At 33.6% G+C, this 22,775-nt stretch overlaps 1 protein-coding gene across 1 annotated transcript; it reads left to right on the forward strand.

Annotated features, from left to right (window-relative positions):
- The first annotated feature begins 8,903 nt into the window (after nt 1-8,903).
- Nucleotides 8,904-15,339, forward strand: LOC110779007 (3-ketoacyl-CoA synthase 11). The gene is made up of 2 exons (XM_021983538.2): nt 8,904-9,851; nt 14,300-15,339. Exons 1-2 carry the CDS (start codon nt 9,126-9,128, stop codon nt 15,083-15,085), a joined length of 1,512 nt encoding a protein of 503 aa, XP_021839230.1. The 5' UTR covers nt 8,904-9,125; the 3' UTR covers nt 15,086-15,339.
- The last annotated feature ends 7,436 nt before the right edge of the window (nt 15,340-22,775 follow it).

Here is a 22,775-nt window from a genome sequence, read left to right on the forward strand (position 1 = left end):
AACGGCCTCAACCTTCGTTATGTTGACAAATACGAAGCTCAAAAGGTCATGGAAAGTATACATGTTGGAGTATGTGGCACCCATAGGAACGGGAGGATGTTAGCTCTCAAGGTCATAAGGGCTCGATATTTCTGGACCACCCTCGAAAGGGATTGTCACTTCCTTGTCAGAAGGTGTCCCACTTGTCAAAAATGCACCAATATGAGACATATTCCGCCATCCCTGCTATATTCGCACTCTTCACCATGGCCATTCTCAGCCAGAGGTATCGATGTCGTCGGGAAAGTCACTCCAACAAGCACCGGGGATCATGAGCTCATACTGGTTGCTATCGACTATTTCACCAAATCGGTTGAGGCCCGATCTTTCAAAGTCTTGGGCTCTAAGAAGGTTACTCTTTTTGTCGAAGAAAACATCATATATCGATAGGACGTCCCTCATGAGTTCATTAGTGATCAAGGGACTCACTTTCAAAGCGAGTGTGAAGACTTATTCACACTTATTCAACATCACCGAACTTCGCCATATCGCCCACATACAAATGGGGAAGTCGAAGAAGCAAACAAAAATTTCAAGAACATCATCATGAAAATGACACAGTATTAAAGGGACTGGCCACAAAAGTTGCACTTTGCATTGAGGGGGTACCGAACTTCAATCCGCACTTCAAACGGAGGAACCCCATTTTCCTTGGTGTATAGAATGGAAGCCGTGCAACCTATTGAATTAGAGCTACCTTGTCTGAGAATAGTTATAGAAAGAAAAATCCCAGAAGCTGCGTGGGTACAAGCAGATACAATGAGCTAATTTTACTAGACGAGCATCTGCTCCAGGCCGCTCACCATGTCCAGGTATGTCAACAACAGGTTGCCAAGCATTTCAACAAGAAAGTCAAACCTCGCAATATCAAAGAAGGCAAGCTTGTCCTGAAAGCCCTTCGTAAAAGTGTTATGTAACCAAGGGAAAAATTCAGACCCAACTAGGTCGGACCATAAATTGTCAAAAAGATTCTCAGGGGGAGCAGTTGAGCTAACAGATGTAGACGACACTGAGTTTCGTTCTTTGGCGAACATGGACTAGCTCAAGAAATTCTATGTCTACATTCATGCACTTCGAAAAGTTCTATATCTAGAACTACGTTCGGCCTGATTCCTTAACGAGAAACGTAGGCAACCTCATTTCGATTTGAGCATTTTCCCTTTGCCCTCCCCACAATCATCAACGTCCATTTCCTCTTTGCCCAAGCGGCGAGAGGGACCAATAGCAAGCTTACCGGGGTGGGTCGATGACGAGACTCCTTTAGGTCCCAAACGGTCACGAACCGGATGGCCCTTACTCTCATCACTTCCCTCAATACTGACTAATGCAGAATGTCTATCCCTAGAGTCCCTGACTTTCACAGACCCGGGAAGAGGACCATACCTTGAGCTTTGGCTTTTCAACCATACAACATACCCAACAGAAAGAGTAGCAGGCTCCGATAAGAATTGAACATTAAGAAAGGGCTTGGAAGCCCAAAACTTCACCCACCGTTCAAGACGGTCAACATTCATCAGAATTAAATCCGGGTTCTCCATAGCATTGTTAGGAATCTCTTGCCCTCAAGCCAAATTGCCTCACCACTCAAACAGGAAAGTAGAAGCTCAAACAGTAAGGGTAGGCACCCTCAGGACAGAGGACATCAAAACATATGGCATGGAAGCAATGCCCCGCCATGGAACTACCCATCTAATAGAGGACTCTACCTCTTGGAGAACATTCTCCCACTCATACAAAGACATCCGACCATACATCAAAGGTTGCATAGTAAAACCTTTCCTATTAGAGCTCTCCATATTCTCCGGTGGTGACACCAACATGAGTCTCTCCATAAGCCAAACCAATATATGTTAAAATCGTATGCTCGAAATGAAATTAGTCATAATCCAAGCTCTGACCTCTGATATGTGTTGTTGCAGATACATATAATGTGTGAGACGACGGGCACACAATCTAGGTTCATAAACTAGTTTCACACATGATATAAGAGGCAAGTTCTAGGGTGAAGATTATTGATGTTGTTGTTTTTGATGTTGTTGCTGCTATACTTGAATTAATCTTTGTTGCTGCAAGAGATTAAGTTGGGCGACTATAGAAGCTTACGGGTTCTTCCTTGGCATTGACATCTGTTACATGAGTGTTGTTGTTGTTGATGCATGACCATAGAGATTCAAGCAATTGTAACCCAAAGAAGATGTCACAGAAAATAAAAGGGAAATGATAAATCCAAGGAATAATTCATTTCTTCCAAGGAAATCAACTTTGAAAAAATGTAAATTTCCTTGGAAGAAGTAAAAATTTCCTTGGATTTATCACCTCCCAAAATAAATCATATAAGGATGGTAACCTTAACATCTAACATCACCTAAAATGCAGGTCAGTCTAAAATCAATTCATAACACCTCTAAAATCAGGACACAATTAGAAATCAGCGTATCTTTTCAACAATAATATATTTGCTTAAAAAAAATCTATCTAGGTCTTATATCTCAATTTGTTCATACTTCATAGTCCAGTTACTGTTAGGGGTCATCGAAGAGGAAGAGGGGCCAATAAACCAGAGTGATATGTTTGATGAAAGAGGAATGCGTGACAACATATGGTGAAGTCAGGTGGCAACATCAAATGTGTTGGAAGTTCTTGTTGGGAAATACAAAAGGAAATAGTGTAAAAATGTGAATAGTATTTTTGTCCCACATTGAAAGAATTCCTCATTTCCACTTTGTCTATAATTTGGGTTGATGGTGTAACTGTTGTTTGAGAAAGTGTGAGAGTGGTATGGGTGGACACTTAACACACACGCGCGCGCCGGGCCGGGCCCTTGGGAATGCGGTTCGCGGACGTGGGGTGGGTTTTGTGGGCCAACCTATTCTTTTTGGTACCATGTCATTTTGGTTAATTCCTTGTTACGGGAATCTGTATGGATTACGTAACTGTTGGATTAATTAACCTTAATGGTGTCCGTTACAGTTTTTATTGCTTTGGCCGTTATTGTCTTTGTCTCTTCCTAAGTTTGATTAAAAATAATCAAACTTTGTAGCTTCAAAAGATGAGCTATTCTACACGAATTGCTTCCAAAAAAATTAACCTACCTTTTGCTTCCTCTCTCAAATTACTCTCGGTTCTGGGCATGTATTCTGACTCCATTCGGGTTTGTGTGTGCACACGAATTCGGAGTTGTGTAAATCCTGGAGGGCGACCGCTTTTGTTCTACTGCACCAGGAGGTAGTGCGGAATCGTCTTTTAGGGCAGTGGTATCCCACGGCACAACAATTGTACGTTGTATGTTCATCCGATTGGTCGCATATTCCAGATAAGTCTTTCATAATTACCTTATTATTGCAACATCATACTATTACTTGATTTATTCGCAACAATCTAAAAGACGACTGATTCATGTTGCGTATCTCTTATGATGTTGCTAGACTATAATTTTCTGATTTCACTTATATGAGAGTTGTTAGTTCTTGTATTTGTGATATACGTTACTATTTCTAATTTCTGAGTATGCTTCGCTGTTGGAATTTAATACGGAGTATTGTATATGTTAGCATTTCTTTTGTTTTGGGGATTCATGATTCATCTGATGGACAATCGGAGGTAACATGAGTTTGTGGCCGTGTGTATACGGACACCATACCTGTGCCGTGATTTCATTATTGGGTAATGGATTTTTTTGGTTTGCTTTTGGTGAGAGATAATTTGTGGTAGCCAGTGAATGTTTGCCAAGTGTAGATAATGTCATCTCTAATCTCTACTTCATTTCCAACATTTTACTTTATAAATTAAGAGAATTCGCTACTGCTAGCAATGTAGCATTCATGTTGATGATAAGATTATCAAAGCTCGAGCTTTGGACACCGCAGGCCAGGAAATGTTTCTTTTCGGGTTCGATTTTCCTTGTTCTAATTGATTTTGGTTTTGGTTTGAAATTGCGAAAGAGTTAATTGATTTTCCTTGTTCTACTGCCTTTTATTTTATTTTATTAACCATAATTTGGGAATGTTTTTGACCTACCTGTGGATTACTCTTGAATTTGCTAAGTTGTAAATGAGTGGAATGGTATGAGGCTCGGAAAGGTGGATGGACATTGATTGTCTATTATGGTGATTAAAATCACATTAATGTTGTTCCTGTGGGAGTATATTTCGCATACTCTATATGATCTAGGTGATTGAATTATTGATATATTGTTGTCTAATATCGAGCCTGTTTTTAGTGGACTCAAATGGAGCAGAGATTAGATAATACGTGGCATATGTCTGAAAATTCAACTTTGGATAAACCAAGTACTCCCAATCAGGAATAATGACGGCGAATCAGGAACAATTGTGAATGGAAGTTTTCCTAATCAGGAACAATTGCGAATGGAGGTTTTCCTAATTAATTTTCGTTTGTGTGAATCTTACGGCATAAAATTATTGTCGGTTTTTTTTGTGTGAAACAAATTTGGTTATTAAGCTCAAACCATGTATGCGATAATGATGTGATTTGGGTGTCAGCTATAGTGAATGAGTAGGGAATTATTTCCTGATTAATGAGATTGACCAATGTCAATTATATACAAACCGATTTACATAATCATATAATATATTATATATGACTTAAATGACATATATTTTATCACGTTTAATCTTGATCATTTGCATATGACGGGTCATGAATTCATTTTTGAGGAGAGACCAGGAGACTACATATTGTTAATGTTGTCTTACGGTGTACCTTGAAGAATAATACTTTATCTAACTCGTAATTTAGTGAATCTGATGAAGTATAATTCTATTTCTGGTGTTTATTTGTGCATAATATCATTATTGCTCAAATGCATATTCCGGAAAATGATGAACATGGAATTTTCTTGTTTGGATGATATATTCGATCGATTTTCTATGTATGATCTAAAATCATTGGTTGATGGTGAATATGCTCGTGTATACAACCTTAGTATACCAACAAGTTTGTGTGGTAAAAGGGAAGTCCATTTCCAGTTTCGTTATCATCAAACTTTAACTTATTTACATATTTTAGTTTATGTACTCTCTCATAGTTTCATGTTGGGTACTTTATTTAATACTCTAGCAGCGTATGTTGGGGTTGAAGTTAAAATTTGAGCACTTACAAGTAAGTAAGTTGTGGTGTGATTTTGGTTGCTAGTAAGTTTGTGCAGGTGTGTTAGACGTACTCACAGGTGACATGACTACTTTTTTGCAATGCTAGTAATACTAATGAGGTTGCTCATATACTACTTGACGAACAAGTGCAGTGATGGTAGTATATCCATCAGGCACGGTAGTAAGGAAGTCTTTAATCTCTTTTTAATATATATGAATTTTTATTATTATTCATATATGTTTTACTTGTACCCAAGTTTATGCATAATATTTATTTTGGTAAATAGTTTTTCAATGTGGGGGTGAGCTAGTGTATGAGAATAGCTAAATAAGTTAGTTGCAAACTTGGTTATGGTGAGTATGTTTGTAAAGCTACGAAAGATTCGTTTCAAGCACCTACGTACACATTCGTATGAGAAGTTTTGTTAAAAACTACTCTTTTTCTTGGCTTGTAATGTTTGGGATTTATTGCATGTGTGTAGCCTAAACTATTAGCTTTGAGTGTGCCAATATGGATTGTGGTAATCATATATTGTTGGTTCTCACACACTTTAATACCTTTGGTGAGACTACGGTTTCTAATGTCTTAAGCCAAGATGAAAGTTCGAGGTCAGTTAGACTATTTAATCTTATTCTCATTGCATGGAGAATGTTTGGTAATTGTCACTTACCTAATATACACTTGTTGAGGTTCTAGCATACTATTATTGATAGTTTTTGAGGAAGTACTCTCAAAATAATATGCTAATGATCGAGTTTGTAAGTATAATGCGGTGATCACTTACTCTTGATTTGATGTTGCTTTGCAGTTGGGACGATTACACCATTACTTGTAAATTTATTTTTACCAGGTGATAGTGTGTAATGTTATGAGAAGATGCAAAGCATAAGTGTATTGCACTTTACACAATGAAGTTGAGTTCATAGGAATGAATCTAAGATGTCAAGAGAACAAGGTTTGTAAGTTGCTTAAGCTGTATGTTGAAGGACTTAAGCGAGCTCCTAAATGACGGCATTACAAGTTTGACAAGACTATGTTAGGTAATGTTTTTCATGTCATTGAATGTGACTCTTGTTTTTATTCTAAGCATGATTCTCTTGATAGTGTAATCGTTTGTCTTTAAGTGGATGTTTGGATCAAAATGAGTCCTAACTTGATCGACACTAAATGGGAAAAATGTTTAAGCAAATTTTTCAGCTTAGTGAAACATACAAGACAAATGTTATGTGGAGTCATTATAAATTTTATTTTTAAAATCAAATTTGCCTCGTCCATTTAGTTTATGATTTCAAATTATGAATTTAGAAATTCTTTTACTCATTGATTCAATCCAAGTTAGTTTCCAACATATCATATCATCCACATAAAGACAAAAGTGATCTAGTTTGTTAATCTGAATATGCTAAGATTGTTGGTAGTGTTATGTTTTGCATGAACTACAACGCTTGACATTGATTATTCTGTGAGTGAATTGAGCAGGTACAATCATATCCCAATTAGTGATTATTGGGATGCTATAAGGTGATTGCTTCAGGTACCATAAGGGTAATATGGATTGGAGTTTTCACTACTCCAAGTTTCCAGGAGTGTTGGAGGGATTATGTGAGCCTATTTGGTATTTGTAAACTATAAAGTTCACTCCAGCAGTGATTATGCCTTCACCCTAGGGGGTGGAGTTGTATCTTGGAAAACTTGCAAGCAATCTTGTACTGACTGCTATATAGAATATGAATTTATTACTATTGAATCGGCAGGTTATGAGGCAAAATGGTTAAGGAATGTGCTTGCAGATATTCCACTGTGGGGGAAGCCAACTTCTTCAGTTACAATTGTTGTTGTAAACAACCATGCCTATAATGGAAGAAAGACACATTCGTTTGAGGCATAAGGCCGTCAAAGATATGTTGTCTATTGAGTAAATCTTTAGACTTTGTAAAATCTGAAATGAATAAAGCGGATCCGTAAACGAAAGGCCTATAATGAAAACTAGTTTTGGAAACATTGGAAGGGATGAGCTTGAGGCCCATTGGATGAGTTGTAAAGTAATGAACTCCTACTCTCAGAGTTCAAAGGACGACATTATGATACAATTCGGAAGCACAAAAATTAATTTTTGTCCATCCCCTAGATGTTATTATGTGCTTGCTACAATCGGAAAGAGGTTGAGCATACGGCTCTTAATGAACCCATACCATATGTTTGGTGGTATGAAGGTAGCTCACACTTGATGGGATTCACCTACTTAGGTGTGGAAGTGTGGCCGCTTCCTATGAGAATTGCGATATGGGCTATTCTCTAGAGCACCTATGAGTATATCCAGGTCGGACGTATGGCCAGTATAAGGCGTCACTTTATTCGCGGAGTCAGAATATCATGCATATTCAGTTGCATGCTTTAAGTGACGGGTTTCTAACTCCTTATCAAGTTCAATACGAAAGTCACTTGGTAGGAAAGGGATCATAGCTTAAATGTCACTAAGTGTTAATTCAAGTCGAAAGACATTGACACCTATTCAACTGTTTTGTTTTGCCCAAAACCAATATCCGTATCTTCTTTCTTTCTTTTCCACATCTTCGAACCTCTGGGGGATTGTTGGAAGTTCTTGTTGGGAAATACAAAAGGAAATAGTGTAAAAATGTGAATAATATTTTTGTCCCACATTGAAAGAATTCCTCATTTCCACTTTGTCTATAATTTGGGTTGATGGTGTAACTGTTGTTTGAGAAAGTGTGAGAGTGGTATGGGTGGACACTTAACACACACGCGCGCGCCGGGCCGGGCCCTTGGGAATGCGGTTCGCGGACGTGGGGTGGGTTTTGTGGGCCAACCTATTCTTTTTGGTACCATGTCATTTTGGTTAATTCCTTGTTACGGGAATCTGTATTGATTACGTAACTGTTGGATTAATTAGCCTTAATGGTGTCCGTTACAGTTTTTATTGCTTTGGCCGTTATTGTCTTTGTCTCTTCCTAAGTTTGATTAAAAATAATCAAACTTTGTAGCTTCAAAAGATGAGCTATTCTACACGAATTGCTTCCAAAAAAATTAACCTACCTTTTGCTTCCTCTCTCAAATTACTCTCGGTTCTGGGCATGTATTCTGACTCCATTCGGGTTTGTGTGTGCACACGAATTCGGAGTTGTGTTAATCCTGGAGGGCGACCGTTTTTATTCTACTGCACCAGGAGGTAGTGCGAAATCGTCTTTTAGGACAGTGGTATCCCACGGCACAACAATTGTACGTTGTATGTTCATCCGATTGGTCGCATATTCCAGATAAGTCTTTCATAATTACCTTATTATTGCAACATCATACTGTTACTTGATTTATTCGCAAATGTAATAAGGGGGAAGGGTGAAAATCGTAATCACACTAATGATAAGGAAAAGACAAAAAACCAAGAAAATTGGGAGCATTCAAATAAAATAAAGTTACATGAATAGTAAATGAAGTTCAAAGCTGTACGAGTGGTAGGATATTTACACAATTAATTTCTTCAATATAAGAGGCTGGGAGGATGTAAATAGTAAATAGTAAATAGTAAATACCATTACCGAACTGATGCCGAGTGAGGAAAAGGACATACACACAAGCACTTGGTAGGAAACGCGTAATGTAAATTCACAATTACTAGTTTCCGTGATTTAGAATGCACTAGCATTTCCTCCAACTATCAAGACCATACCCAATCCCTACTCTTGTGAGTTGTGAGTACATATTACATTATGTCATATTCAATTTCCTAACTTTACTTGTAAAGTAATATTAAAAACAAGGTCAAAGAACCATTGATAGCCCTGCAAGCTCAAGTTGGAGAAGTAGTTAAAAACATTTATTGCTTTGTTAGATTTGTTATCTCCTTTTATTGGTTATAAAATGTGTAAATAAGCTTAAGTAGAGTATTTCTCTTGATTACATAAACTTTCCTCTTTCCCTTTCACTTTCCCTTTCCCTTTCCCTTTCCCAACGTAACTATGGGTGATGAAATTAAGCAAACACCAACAGCTTCCGTAAAACTCAAGTATGTAAAGCTTGGGTACCATTATCTCATCTCGAACGCCTTATATGTCGTTGTCATAACACTTATAGCCATCTTATCTACATCCCCGGTTCCAGCCTTGGTTGCTTTCTCCGACTTGGGTCGGGTTTGGGATCTATTGAAACACAACCTTTTCGCTATTGTGTCGTGTTTAACTCTATTATTCTTTTTGGGTACGGTCCACTTCAAGAGCCGTCCTAAGGCGGTTTACTTAGTCGATTTTGCGTGTTGTAAACCTGATGCTTCACGTAAAACCACTAAGCTGACGTGCATGGAGAGAATTTCTAAATATGGTACGTTCACTTATCAGAATATTGAGTTTCAAAGGAAGATTTTTGAGAGGTCTGGGGTTGGAGACGATACGTACTTACCAGATTCGGTAATTACAATTCCTCCAAACCCGTCGTTAGGGGAGGCCAGAAAGGAAACGGAGAAGCTCATGTTTGATGCCATTGATGACCTAATAGCGAAAACGGGGATCACGACTACGGAAATAGCCATTGTTGTTGTTAATTGTAGTGTGTTTACTCCTTTACCTTCGCTTTCGGCAATGATCGTTAATCATTACAAGCTTAGAGCCAACGTTATAACGTATAATCTTGGTGGAATGGGGTGCAGTGCTGGTTTAATTTCCATGGATCTTGCTAAAGATCTTTTAAAGGTTTGTTCTTGCTCTTTAATTTACATTGCATCTACCCTGTTTTTTTTCTTCTAAAATATATTTTCTCCATTTCAAAATAGTCTATTTCATTTTTAGGCATAATTTTTACCATAAATATTAATGTTTATGTATTAATAAAAATTATAAAGTTCCATATATTTAATATATATATTTAGACAAACTCAATAATATTTTACATATAATATTTGTTTTTATTTATTAGTAAAAAGTTATGGTCAAATAGGGTAGTATATTTGTTCAGCATTTTATTAAATGGTGCATTTTGACCGGCATAAAATTTAAAAATTTTGGTTAATTTTATTAAAATACTATGTAAAAAACAAATAAGGTAACTAGAGAATAAACAATTGTAATATAAAAAAAGTTAGAATAGATCCAAAAGATAATAAGAAAATAATAAAATAAGAGAAAAATATATCAAAATAGAAAGTGCATTATTTAATGACACGCGATAGCTTTAGAAAAACACACAATTTTTATTAAATAAAGAGGGAGTATTATTTATGTCAATCACAAGTAAGTTGTTAGGAGTATTAATATATATTCATTGATTTAAGAAAAAGTAATTTGGAGATAAAAGCTTTAATAATTGATGGTATAGATTTTCGAATTCTGATAGAAAAATAATGTAGCTTTACGAATTTCCATCATGTGATGTACATACATGCATTAACTGATGACTTACAAAAAAATAAATGACAGGGGAACAGAGTGCGTACAATACATTAAAACACGCATATAAAGTAGTAAAAAAATGGAAGCTGCTACATATACCCTGGGTATTAAATAGTAACATACCCTGGGCTTTTATTGGTTGTTTTCATAAGCAATTTCAGATTGGATTAAAATTTAAATCTAAAATAGCAACCCACATGAAATTTAAAATTCTAAACCAATCATAACCAAGAGTATCATACTCAGAGGGTATATGTAGCCTTTTCTTTGGTCTCTATGTTATGCAAAAACTGCAACTTTTATTAATACTACTTCCGGTTCGAAAAGGTTTACACTTTAAAAATGGGTTTAAAGTATGAAAATTTCGACCTTAAATTCTCACTATGATATACCATTACATTGAAACTTTATTATGTAGTATCTTGTTAGATTTGTCTCGATATTAATTTTAAAATATCAATTTTTTATATAATTTAACATAGAAAATATGATATAATACTCATTAAATATTGTATTGGAGTCTGACATTAGTGAAGGCATTAGTGAGGGGCCTGAATGCAATTGTCACATAAACTCGGCCTATCATATTTTTAAGATTACTACCTTATAAGTATGGTTTGTTTGACTAACACTACAATTTGACGTTTTTTGTTAATATTTTCCGTCGTGTATTTCTTATATTCTTTTAAATAGCTCTGTTTATTTGTAGTTTTGTTCATTTTCCATATTTAATACTCAAACAAACAAAACATATAAGGTAATGATAGTGTTAGTCAAACAAACAAAACATATAAGATAGTAAAATACAATATTCTTTTTTTAAAGGTATCAATTCACAAAACTACCAAATTAAGGTAATGCATGTTTCGCTAAATTTTCAAAATTGAACATCATATTGAACAAAACGCACAATTAGATAATCGATCAGTAGTATACGCTTTGCATCCTTGGATTCTTATAGAACCATCAACTTGATAGATGACTAAATTCGTTGGGAAATTTGAAAAAGACCTATTTATAGTTCCATCCCCATCTTTTCATCTAGTATGATCAAGTTGTACTTAAAACTAATCTTTGGGCTCCAACCATAAGCTTAAGCTTTTGGTTGAGTTGGTCCTTTGACATGGTATCAGAGCCAACGTGACGCAAAGGTCACGGGTTCGAATCTCATCCACCCCTCATTTCAAAGTGGAATATTTCGCGCTAGGTATGAGGAGGCCTATGCTGCATCCACACTTCAAGCCCTTTGGGCTTTCATGTGAGAGGGCGTGATAGAGTATAAAACTAATCTTTGGGCTCCAACCATAAGCTTAAGCTTTTGGTTGAGTTGGTCCTTTGACAGTACTTTATATGTCCCTTAATACTCGCACCGTTTTGACTTTTTGCACTTTTCACATAATTTATTTTGACTCTATTTTATTTCTAGTATATGAAAACAAATGTTAGAATATACTTCCTCAATTTCGCAATAGATGCATCATTTCTTTTTTCACGTATCCCAACATGTTCATTTGAACATTAATATCTCTAATTGCGTGTAAGTAAAAATTATAAAAAAATTGATATTTGGAATCCTCACATTGATACGAAAACAAAATCTCACTTGATTATGTTTGTTTTTAGATAATGTGAAAGAATAATTGTCAAAGTTAGTTAATGAAAAGTGTCCAAAAGAGAAACGATGCATGTATTGCGGAATGGAGGAAATAATATATTGTTGGCTTCATATTAATATATATTTTTAAAATATCAATTTTCTATAAATTTTTATAATATTTAGTTAAATATATTAATGATCAAAATTGTGCATTGATAAACATATCTAGTTAAAATGGTGCGAGTATTAAAGGACGGAGAGAGGATATGCGCGTATTAATGCCAACGTTATTTTATGTTCAGATTTTGATTTGTTATTTTGGGAAAAATATTCAATTGTTAGAAAAGATTGGACCCACCTCATTCATAACATTAATTGGGTGTACTGCGTACACTACTTTACAATTATTTAAAATACGTGTTACCTAGGTCATTTCTTGGACGGCTGACTTATACTTGTCATAGTATACAATAGACTTCAACTTATTTTTTGTGACAAATTTAATGCACTATTAATTGGTCCGATTTCGCACTTCTTCTTCATATAGCTTAGAAAGTGCTATTTTTGATATTTTACTTGGCACTTTTTTGCTCAACGTACCCCCTAGCGGGTAAGGTTTACAATATCTTGACGAGAGTTGATAATTTACCTAATTTTAGTCCCCGATGATAATTAATTAACATAACTTAAGAGTGTTTAAGCTTCAAGTAAGATATATATTGTCCCATAATTACTGGTTGTTTTCATAAGTTGTTGAGTATGGCCGTATGGGAGTTGTCACGTTATTAATGGTAAACAAAACTTATTTTATCTGCATTTAGAAAAATAAATTTATTGTATCAGACTTTATCATAATTGAACGATTCTTATTGTATTTGATTTTCTCTTAACTTATATTATCTAAAATAAGTCAAAATACGTTGAATGGAAGAGATGTTAATGAGACAAAAATATTTGGTTGATCAAAACCATTAGTCATTTCAACTAAATGTATAACCATATTTGGATTAGATATACATCTAGATTTGTCTATCTAGTACTCCATTCGTCTATAATATTCGTACCGGTGCAGAGTTTAAGATACTTGAATTGACATATTAATTTAATGGGTGATTATTGATAATGGGGTATTTTTTTAATATAGTTAGTGGAAAATGTGTAAGGGGTGGGGAGTGGTGAGTGAGGGTGTGAAATTTTAAATGATTTTTTGTAGGGAGTAGGGGTGTAGGTGGGTTAGTAAGTAAGTGTGAGAAATAATATAATATTGATAAAATTTTCCATTTATAGAAACGGTACAAGTATTAAGGGACGACCCGAAAAGAAAAGCGGTACGAGTATTAAGGGACGGAGTAAGTATAAGTGTATAACTGTATGCTCAGTTATTGGAAGATATGCAAAAACTTTTAGCTGGTGTTTCATAAACAAGGTGGATCAAGATCGAGTTGAACAAGCATGAGCTAACAAAGACAACTTCTAATCTACTTTTTTCTTTGGATTAATATTTTTTTGTCCTAAATGACATTTTAAAGTCCAAAATTTTGAGAAAAGACCTTATAAAAAAATTATTGTGAGATATTATCTCCATTTCAAAATGGTCTTTACATTTTTCGTTTTAATCCGTTTCATAATGTTCTTTACACTCTGCTTTATTCCATTTTTGGGCGTGAAAATTTACTACCTTATCCTTCTTACCCAATAATATTTACAATTTTTCACTCACTTTCTCTTACTTTATTCATTTTTTTTCCACCAACCCACATATTTACACATTTATCTTACTTTATCCATATTCTATTACATTTAACTAATTTTTCTATTTTTGTCTTAATCTTTAAGAAACGAATGTAGTTGGACCTAAATTTCATTCTTTTTGTTGTAACATGGGACCTTTAATCTTTAACGACCTTTGATTCTAATTTTCTAGCGGCGTGTTGGTCACGTGTTAAAATTTTGTTTGGGAGAAAGTAGCGTTTAAAGTCCAAAATTTATAAGAAATGACCTTATAAAACAATTGTTGTAATATAAAACCTAAAGAATTGTTCCCCTCCATTTCCCTCCAATTTTCTAAAAACCTAAATACAAAAAAATAATCTAAAAACCTAAATAGAAAAAAAAAAATCATTTGAATAACTTTGTTGTTGTATTGTTGTGACAGGTGCATCCTGATTCGTATGCGTTGGTGGTGAGTATGGAGAGCATAACACAAAATTGGTATTGTGGTAACAATCGGTCAATGCTCATCCCAAATTGCCTTTTCCGAATGGGTAGTGCAGCGATCCTCTTGTCCAACAAAGGTAGTGACCGGCATCGATCAAAGTACCGACTTATCCACGTTGTCCGCACACACAAAGGTGCAGACGACAACGGCTATAAATGCGCATACCAGCAAGAAGATGAACAAGGATACCGTGGTGTAGCCCTGTCTAAGGACCTAATGGCTGTGGCAGGGGAAGCTTTAAAGACAAATATTACCACCCTAGGACCATTAGTTCTCCCTTTATCGGAACAACTTCTATTTTTGGCCACATTGGTTGCCAAAAAGGTGTTACGCTTTCACAAGATAAAACCGTACATACCAGATTTCAAGCTTGCTTTCGACCATTTCTGCATTCATGCTGGAGGCAGAGCAGTATTAGATGAACTTGAGAAGAATCTCCAGCTTTCTCCAACACATATGGAGCCGTCTAGGATGACTCTTTACAGGTTTGGTAATACGTCTAGTAGTTCATTGTGGTACGAGCTTGCCTATATCGAGGCTAAGGGAAGAATTCGAAAGGGCCACCGGATTTGGCAGATTGGTTTCGGTTCAGGTTTTAAGTGCAATAGCGCCATTTGGTACGCGTTGCGTAGCATTGATGCTACTAAGGAAAATAACCCTTGGAGTGACGAGATTCATCGATTTCCAGTTCATGTACCTCGAGTAGAAGCTGTTGGTATGTGAAACAAGGGTCATCATTCTAAAACTTCCTAGAAATACACTTGTTCTTTTTAATCACTTTCTGTAACTTTTTTTAATGCTTCTTAAATTTGGTGTTTTTTTTTTTATGATTTCGTTGAATGCAACATAAAAAATAGTTCACGGGACCAAATGGATTCATAGAGTCCCGTAAATTGAATGGAAATTAATTTAGTATTTTCGTTTATTATTTTGTAAACATTACTGGAATAAATTTAAGTTATCCAGTTTCAACTCTACTTTTGTTGTTGTTTTTGCACCTTTTTTTTTCTTTTACTATTTGTCGTCCTGTATTTCTTTATTGCATGAATAAAATAAGGAAAATGCTACATGTATATGCAAGTAATGCAACGCCTAGGGCTTAAGTAAGTATTGTACCTTTATCTTTTCTTTTTTTTTTTTTTTCAAAAAAGGCACTCCTTAAGTACGCAAATTGTTGGTTGTCCTCGGGTACGCAAACTCTTTTGATTCTATATTTTGATTTTGTTTAAAATAGTTTTAGGATTCGGTTATTTTTGGTGTTTTTGCAGGATATTTCGATTTTGATTATTTTGTAGATTTACTTATTTCAACAATTGTACGTTTAGGTTTTTTTTGTTATTTGTAGATTTACTTATTTTGAGCAATTGTACGTTAGTTTTTTTCATTGTTTATTCATAATTTTATTTATGAACAATGCAGATATTGGTAATGAAGATTTAGGCCAAATCTTATGAATATTATATTTTGATAATATTCATATTATATTATGAATTTGTGATTTTTGCTGTCAAAAGAAAATGTGTTCATTGTTTCGTTATGACATCCTTAACGCATATAATGAATATTCAATTTAAGGATATTGAACATTACTTACAATACTAATGAACATTTTATTTAATGATTTTGAATGTTACGTAGTTTAGTAAAGAACATTCTGTTTAAATATATTGAACATTACGAATTTAAATAATGAACATTCTGTTTTATTATATTGAACATTACTAGTTTTAATATTGAACATTCTATTTAAGGATATTGAACTAAAATATTTCTACAATGAACATTCTATTTAAGGATATTGAACATTACGTATGTTACAGTGAACACGCTATTTAAGCATATTGACAATTACCTACTTTTACAATGATCATTTAATTTAAACATATTGAACATTACCTATTTTTATACCGAACATTTTATTATCATTTGTGTTTTATTATCCAATTATATGCACCATGAACATTTCAAATGTCAAATGTTGTTAACATTATAGAATATTATAATGTTCATTATTCGCTTGGATTAGTTGTTTATGAGGAATATCACCTTCAATTATAATGAACATTGTATCACAATGATAATGAACATTTTATATAAAGAAATTGAACATTTACTGTCTTAACATTGAACATTTGTTTTATTTACAATGAATAAGGAAGTAAGTCTTTTTGTTGAAGGGTCAGAATATGTGTTAATGATGAAGGAATCTAAAAGTGAAGATGAAGTTTATGATTTGTATAATGAATATGTTTTTAGTAAAGGTTTTGGTATTAGGGTTGGGAAAGGTAGGAAGGGTCAAAATAGTGAACTTGATAGTGTGAAACGGTTCTTGTGTAGCTGTCATGGGGTCAAAAATGAAAAAAGGGAGAGAACAAGGCCTTATGCAAGATTGGATACGCGTATTGGGTGTACTGCTTTTGTTCAATTTTCAGTTGGTAAAGATGGTGTGTGGATTGTTGTGAATCATAATATAATTCATAACCATGCTATGGTTCCTCTAAATAAGAGGCATTTGATAAGATCACAAAGGAAGGTTAGTAAGGAGGCTCTCTACTTTATGTCTACTTTGAAAGCTAGTAAAGTGTCTGATACCTTGAGGGTTTTGAGAAAAGAAGTAGATAGATCACCGTACCTATGGTCGATTTTACGGCTAGTGATGCTTACAATACTTTATCACGTGCAGAAGCTAATAAACTTGAAGATCATGACTGTCATCAGTTAATCAAGTATTTTGCTCAGAGAAATTCTAGTGAAGAAAGTTTTTATTATGACTTTGAGCTTAGTGAAGAAGATGGACTTTTAAGTTTATTTTGGCGTGATGGTAGAATGAAGAAAGATATTGACTATTTTGGGGATTTATTGGTTTTTTATACTATTTATGGGACCAATAAATATGATATGATTTGTGCTCCTTTTGTTTACATCAGTGGTTGAAAATCCCCCAATAACCATCATGACAGACCAAGCTCCATCCATTACCTGGGATAAGAAATGTTTTTCCAGATGCTAGACATAGATTATGTACATGGCATATTGGGGAGAATTCAAAGAAGCATATTGGGAAATATAGAGCTTTAGATGGTTTTTGTGACACTTACATTTATCTTCTGAAGTATTGTGAAACTGCTGCTAAATTTGAATATCATTGGACAAGGTAACTAATTCTAATTACTTTTTTACTTGAAATTAACAAAAAATATTTACTTGTAATGTTATGAACAAATGGTAATAAAAAAAAGGAACATTTTAGTAATTCATGATATAAGTAAGTTATATGCTGATTCTGACTTTGAACAAATAGGTATATTTAAATGAACAAATTGGCATTTCATAATGATCATTTTATTTTTTCAGAATGTTGACTCACTATAAATTCTCTGAGAATCCATGATTGAAGAATTTATATACAATTAGAGAGATGTTGTGTCCTGCCTATTCTAAGAACTATTGGTCGATCTGGTGGTTTTTTATAATCACAAAAGTGTGAAACTACCAACAAGTCAGTTTTCCATCGACTTAATATGAGACAAGAATTGTGTGATTTTTATCATGTTTTTTAGATGTTATTTCTGAGTGGAGGAACAAAGAGAATGGTCATGATTATAGGAATTGGAAAGGTAGACTAGAAGTTGCAGCTGTAAATTGCGGACTTCTTTTTCATGCTCGAAAGATTTACACTATCGAAGCATATGTTTTGTTCGAAGAACAATTTCTTAAAGGGATAGAATATTCCCAAGAAGAAAAACGCGGAAATACAGTCACTGAGAAAAGTTATTATGTGTGGAGACCTAAAAAAGACTTGATTAAACATGAAGTTCTGTTTAATTAAGAGACTTTTGTTGTGGATTGTACTTGTCAGTTCTTTACTGAAATGGGTTTTTTATATTCGCATTCGCTCCGTGTTTATCATGTGCATTGTGTCCTAGAGATTCCCAATCTTTATATATTGAAAAGGTGGACAAAAGCTGTTATGTGAAGTCATGTAGTTGCAGATGATGGTGAAAAGTCCAATATAGTTGCGACTTCTGTTTGGAGGGCACAAACCCTTTTAGAATTTTGTTCGGCTCGTTATGTCTAGTCAAGATTCTCTTCAAGCTAGGGCTGAAGTTGATTCTTCCTTTGGTCTTCTAAAAGAAAAAGTGGAGAGTATTAGGGATACTATTAACTTTTATGATCCTAAAGAGGGTGAATATAATTTTGTGCCCTTAGTAAAAAAAACCCAAAGAATTGAAGGAAAAAAGGTGAGAGGAATGACAGATTGAAGAGTACAGTTGAGAAAATCTACAATAAAGCTAAGGAGAACTGGAGGAGGAAAAAAGCAAAATTTACAGATGCAACATCTTCGAAATATCTGCTACCAACTTTCTGTTTCGCCTTTTTTTATAAAATTGGACTCTAAATGTTTTAGTGTCGCACATTAATTTGAGGCGACTTTAAAAGGCCGACTTATAAAGGTGTTTTTGTACTAGTGGTTTAAGGCCCAATCTGCAGTCATGGTAACTATTTTATTAATTTTTGAACATATTATTTTTATAAAATGATCATATACATATAAGTAATTGAACATTCTTTTAATTATTTGTTTGGTGCTTGGTTTTTTAAGGAGTTGGATGAAGATGGTGCCCCTGTGATTTACTCTAATTCTCTTAGTGATTCATCAGATTTAGTTGTACTAGATCCTTCACTATTTTAGGTTGATTATCTTTTAAAGTTTGAACATTTAGATTTAAATATATGAACATTATACTCTGATAAATGATCATTATATTATTTCAGGTTGATGATTCTTTGTCCAAAGCCGCCTCCAAAATATTTTAAAAGAGGTGTTGTTGTTGACAAAAATGTAGAATCATCTGACAAGGAAAACATTTCAACAAATGAAACCTCAAATGATTCATATAGTCAAGCGAGTACTAAAACTGAAGCATGTACAAAAGGTAAAGTAAGAACTAAAGCAAAAGCAGGAACTAAAGCTCCATCGAGTATTAAAGCTCCATCGGGTACTAATGCTCCATCGGGTACTAAATTTCCATCTGGTACTAAAGCTCCATTGGGTACTAAAGCTAAAATTCAAGGACTTATTCAAGCTGAAGAAATTACTCAAGTAGGACCTAAAGTTCAAGGACTAAAGTTCCATCGGTTACTAAACCTCCATCGCGTACTAAAGTATCTCATCGATATTCTAATGATCAAGCTTATTTGAAATTTAAATATTATGCATTTTTAGCCCTTCTTGATGAATCAATTGTTGCCGAAGAAGCCACTAAAACTCAAAGAGTTACTAAATAGTGAATTTGTATGGATTTTTGAGTTGAAAATTTGTTCGTGCATTTAGTTGTACTTAATCCTTATGTGTTTGAACATTTAGTTTTAAAAATATGAACATTGAGGCCTAACATTTTGAACATTAATTTTTTTGATAATATTCATATTATGTTTGAATATATTTTTTGTTTAATTGTGACATCCTTAACAATTATAATGAACATTTTACTTAAAGATATTGAACATTACCTACTTTTGTTTCCACTTGTGAGGAATGTGTTTTCTATTTAATGATTTTGAACATTACGGATTTAAAAATGAACATTCTATATGACAATTTTTTGAGCTTTATGTTATTTAATTATGAACATTATATGGAAATAAATTGAATATTACTAATTTAAAAATTGAATGTTCTACTTATTCATATTGATTATTACCTATGTTTACAATGAACATTCTCTTTAACGATATTGATCATTATATAGAACGTTCATAAAACTCAAGGAGTTAATAAATACTGATTTTGTATGAATTATTGAATTGGAAATTTATTTGTGCATTTAATTTGATACTGGAAAGGAAACTGAATATTAAACCGAAAAGAAATGAACATTAAGTTATATGTTTTTGAACAAAACACCAAAAAACCAAAATATTTACTTTTACATTATCATAATAATGTATCTTTGTTAAACTGCTTACTATCTGCCCAATTTTTCATTAACTCCCCCATGCTTCATTTATGTCTGACTCTTTCTTTTTATTTTCCTTTGAAAGCATTAGGAGACCACACTAAGTGACACGAATCTTCCTTATTTGATTTTGTCTGTATATCAAAAATGAAAAGAAATTATAAAGGTTTTATAAAAATAAAATGCTAAATTTTAAAAGTGAATGGAAAAGAAATTCAACATACTGCACATAATAGAAAAGAACAAAACACCCAAAATAAAAGAACAAAATATGAAAGAAGAATCAACAAAAAGTAGACTTACATCATTTGCTTGCAAGTCACAGTTCCATTGATGTTCTGGATCATCAGTATATGCCGCCATGTGCTTCATGACATACACACCAAAGTTGGTTGTGTATTTGTTGCTTCTCCATTTCATCTTCTTCAAATTCATTTCATACTTTTGCATTGGTTCCACGTCATAACCAAATGTCCCCATATATTTTGCAAAAGCATCCAACTGAAATTTATGTTCGTAAAATGTAAGATATTTATCTTTGATGTTTCAAATAAAGATGTATGAATGATTTATTTCTTACCACAACTTGTGGGTGGCACTCATATTTATCGTCAAAACTTACCGCTCTTGGAAGAGTCCTAATGTTAATTAGATCCACTGTTTCATTGTTATGGTTGATGGCTAGGAGATAAAAGTGTCTTGCAGCAAGAACGGGGATGAATATTTGAAAAAGAAATAATTATATAAGTTAAAAATAATGAATAATAATAAATATTATAAGGAACATTAAATCTTGATGAATGGATTTGAAGTTATATAGTTTTACCTGTTTTTGAAGTTATACTTATCCAGTTCTTCATTAATCCTGCATTGAAATCTTCAATCCTTTTTTGTAGGAGGAGCGCGCCTGCTGGGCATACTTTGTTTGTGCATATTATATGCTGCATTTAAAGATAATGAACAGTCAATTTAAAGATATTGAACATTACCTACAATAATAATGAACATTTTGATTTAATCATCTATTTTTGTTATGTATAATTTTTTTGAACATTACGTATTTTAATAATGAACATTCTATTTAAACATATGGAAGATTACATATTGTAATAATGAACATTCAATTACATACATTGAACATTACTAGTTTTTATAATGAACATTATGTTTAAGGATATTGAACATAACTTATTTCGACAATGAACCTTCTTTTTAAGAAATAATAAGAGAAGAATAATGAACATAAGAGCAGAAAGGATTGATTATTTTATAACAACAAAATGAACAATTTTAAATAACATCAATTGTAATACTTACATATGGAACAGTTGAAAGGAATAATTTATCTTTGTATCCTTTTGCATTCAAAAACTTTGACCATGAACCATTTACACAGTTAACCACCTCCTCTTCTCTAACGAGTGTTTTCATGTCTTCTCGATTGATGTAGTTATATCCATCATAATAAAGAACCTCACTACAAACAGAAAGTAAATTAGGAGGAAGTATATAAGTTTGAATTTAAACTTATTTTTACGTTAAATTGAATGAAAATACATGTCGTCTTCACCACTTAACACATAATCTGCAACACTTTGATGCATGGTGTCCATATTTTTGAACAAGTCTCGATACTTGACCAAATATGCAGAAGAAAAGACAGCTGGTAGTTTGTGTACTCTTTGAGGTCTCTTTCCTTTATCATCTTTCTTGTTTCTGTGAATTCAAAAAATTTAACAAAAGAACAAAGAACACTACAGGTATCACTACAAGAAAACGTTGATTTAGCGACTGAATTTTCCGACCCTAAGAAAAGTAGTCGGTAAAATACAATTTTACCGACTAATAAAATGGTAGTCGTTAATATTATTTTTTACCGACTAACATTAAATGGTCGGTAATTTACGACCATTTTGCAGATAAACTACGACTGCTTAATAGTCGTGAATTAAATCGACCAAAACTAATATTCAAAAAAAATACTTTTACCGACTAAATATTTTACCGAATACTTAAATGTAGTTGGAATTTACCGACCACTTTGAGAGTTGGTCGTTAAAATAGAGTTTTACCGACTACTTTGATGTTGGTCGTTAATTTAACGACTACAAAAGTAGTCGGTAAAATATCGGCCCAAAAAAATTCCAACATTTTTCAAAATAATAAAAGTTATTACCGACTACTAAATTAGTCGGAAATTTCAATAAATACCGACTATTTTAGTAGTCGGTATTATTTTAAAAATAATAAAATTTGTTACCGACTACTAAATTAGTCGGAAATTTCAATAAATGCCGACTAATTTAGTAGTCGGTGATGTTTTTTTAATTAAAACAAATAAAGTAGTCGTTACTGTACTCTTTTAGATCTTGGGCTTTGGGCTTTAGGTTTTCACGCATCACATAACAAAAGACACACAACCACAAAAACCCTAAACTACTCTCCTCTCTCTC

Source organism: Spinacia oleracea, chromosome 4 (assembly GCF_020520425.1).
Source record: "Spinacia oleracea cultivar Varoflay chromosome 4, BTI_SOV_V1, whole genome shotgun sequence".
NCBI classification, from domain to species: domain Eukaryota; kingdom Viridiplantae; phylum Streptophyta; class Magnoliopsida; order Caryophyllales; family Amaranthaceae; genus Spinacia; species Spinacia oleracea.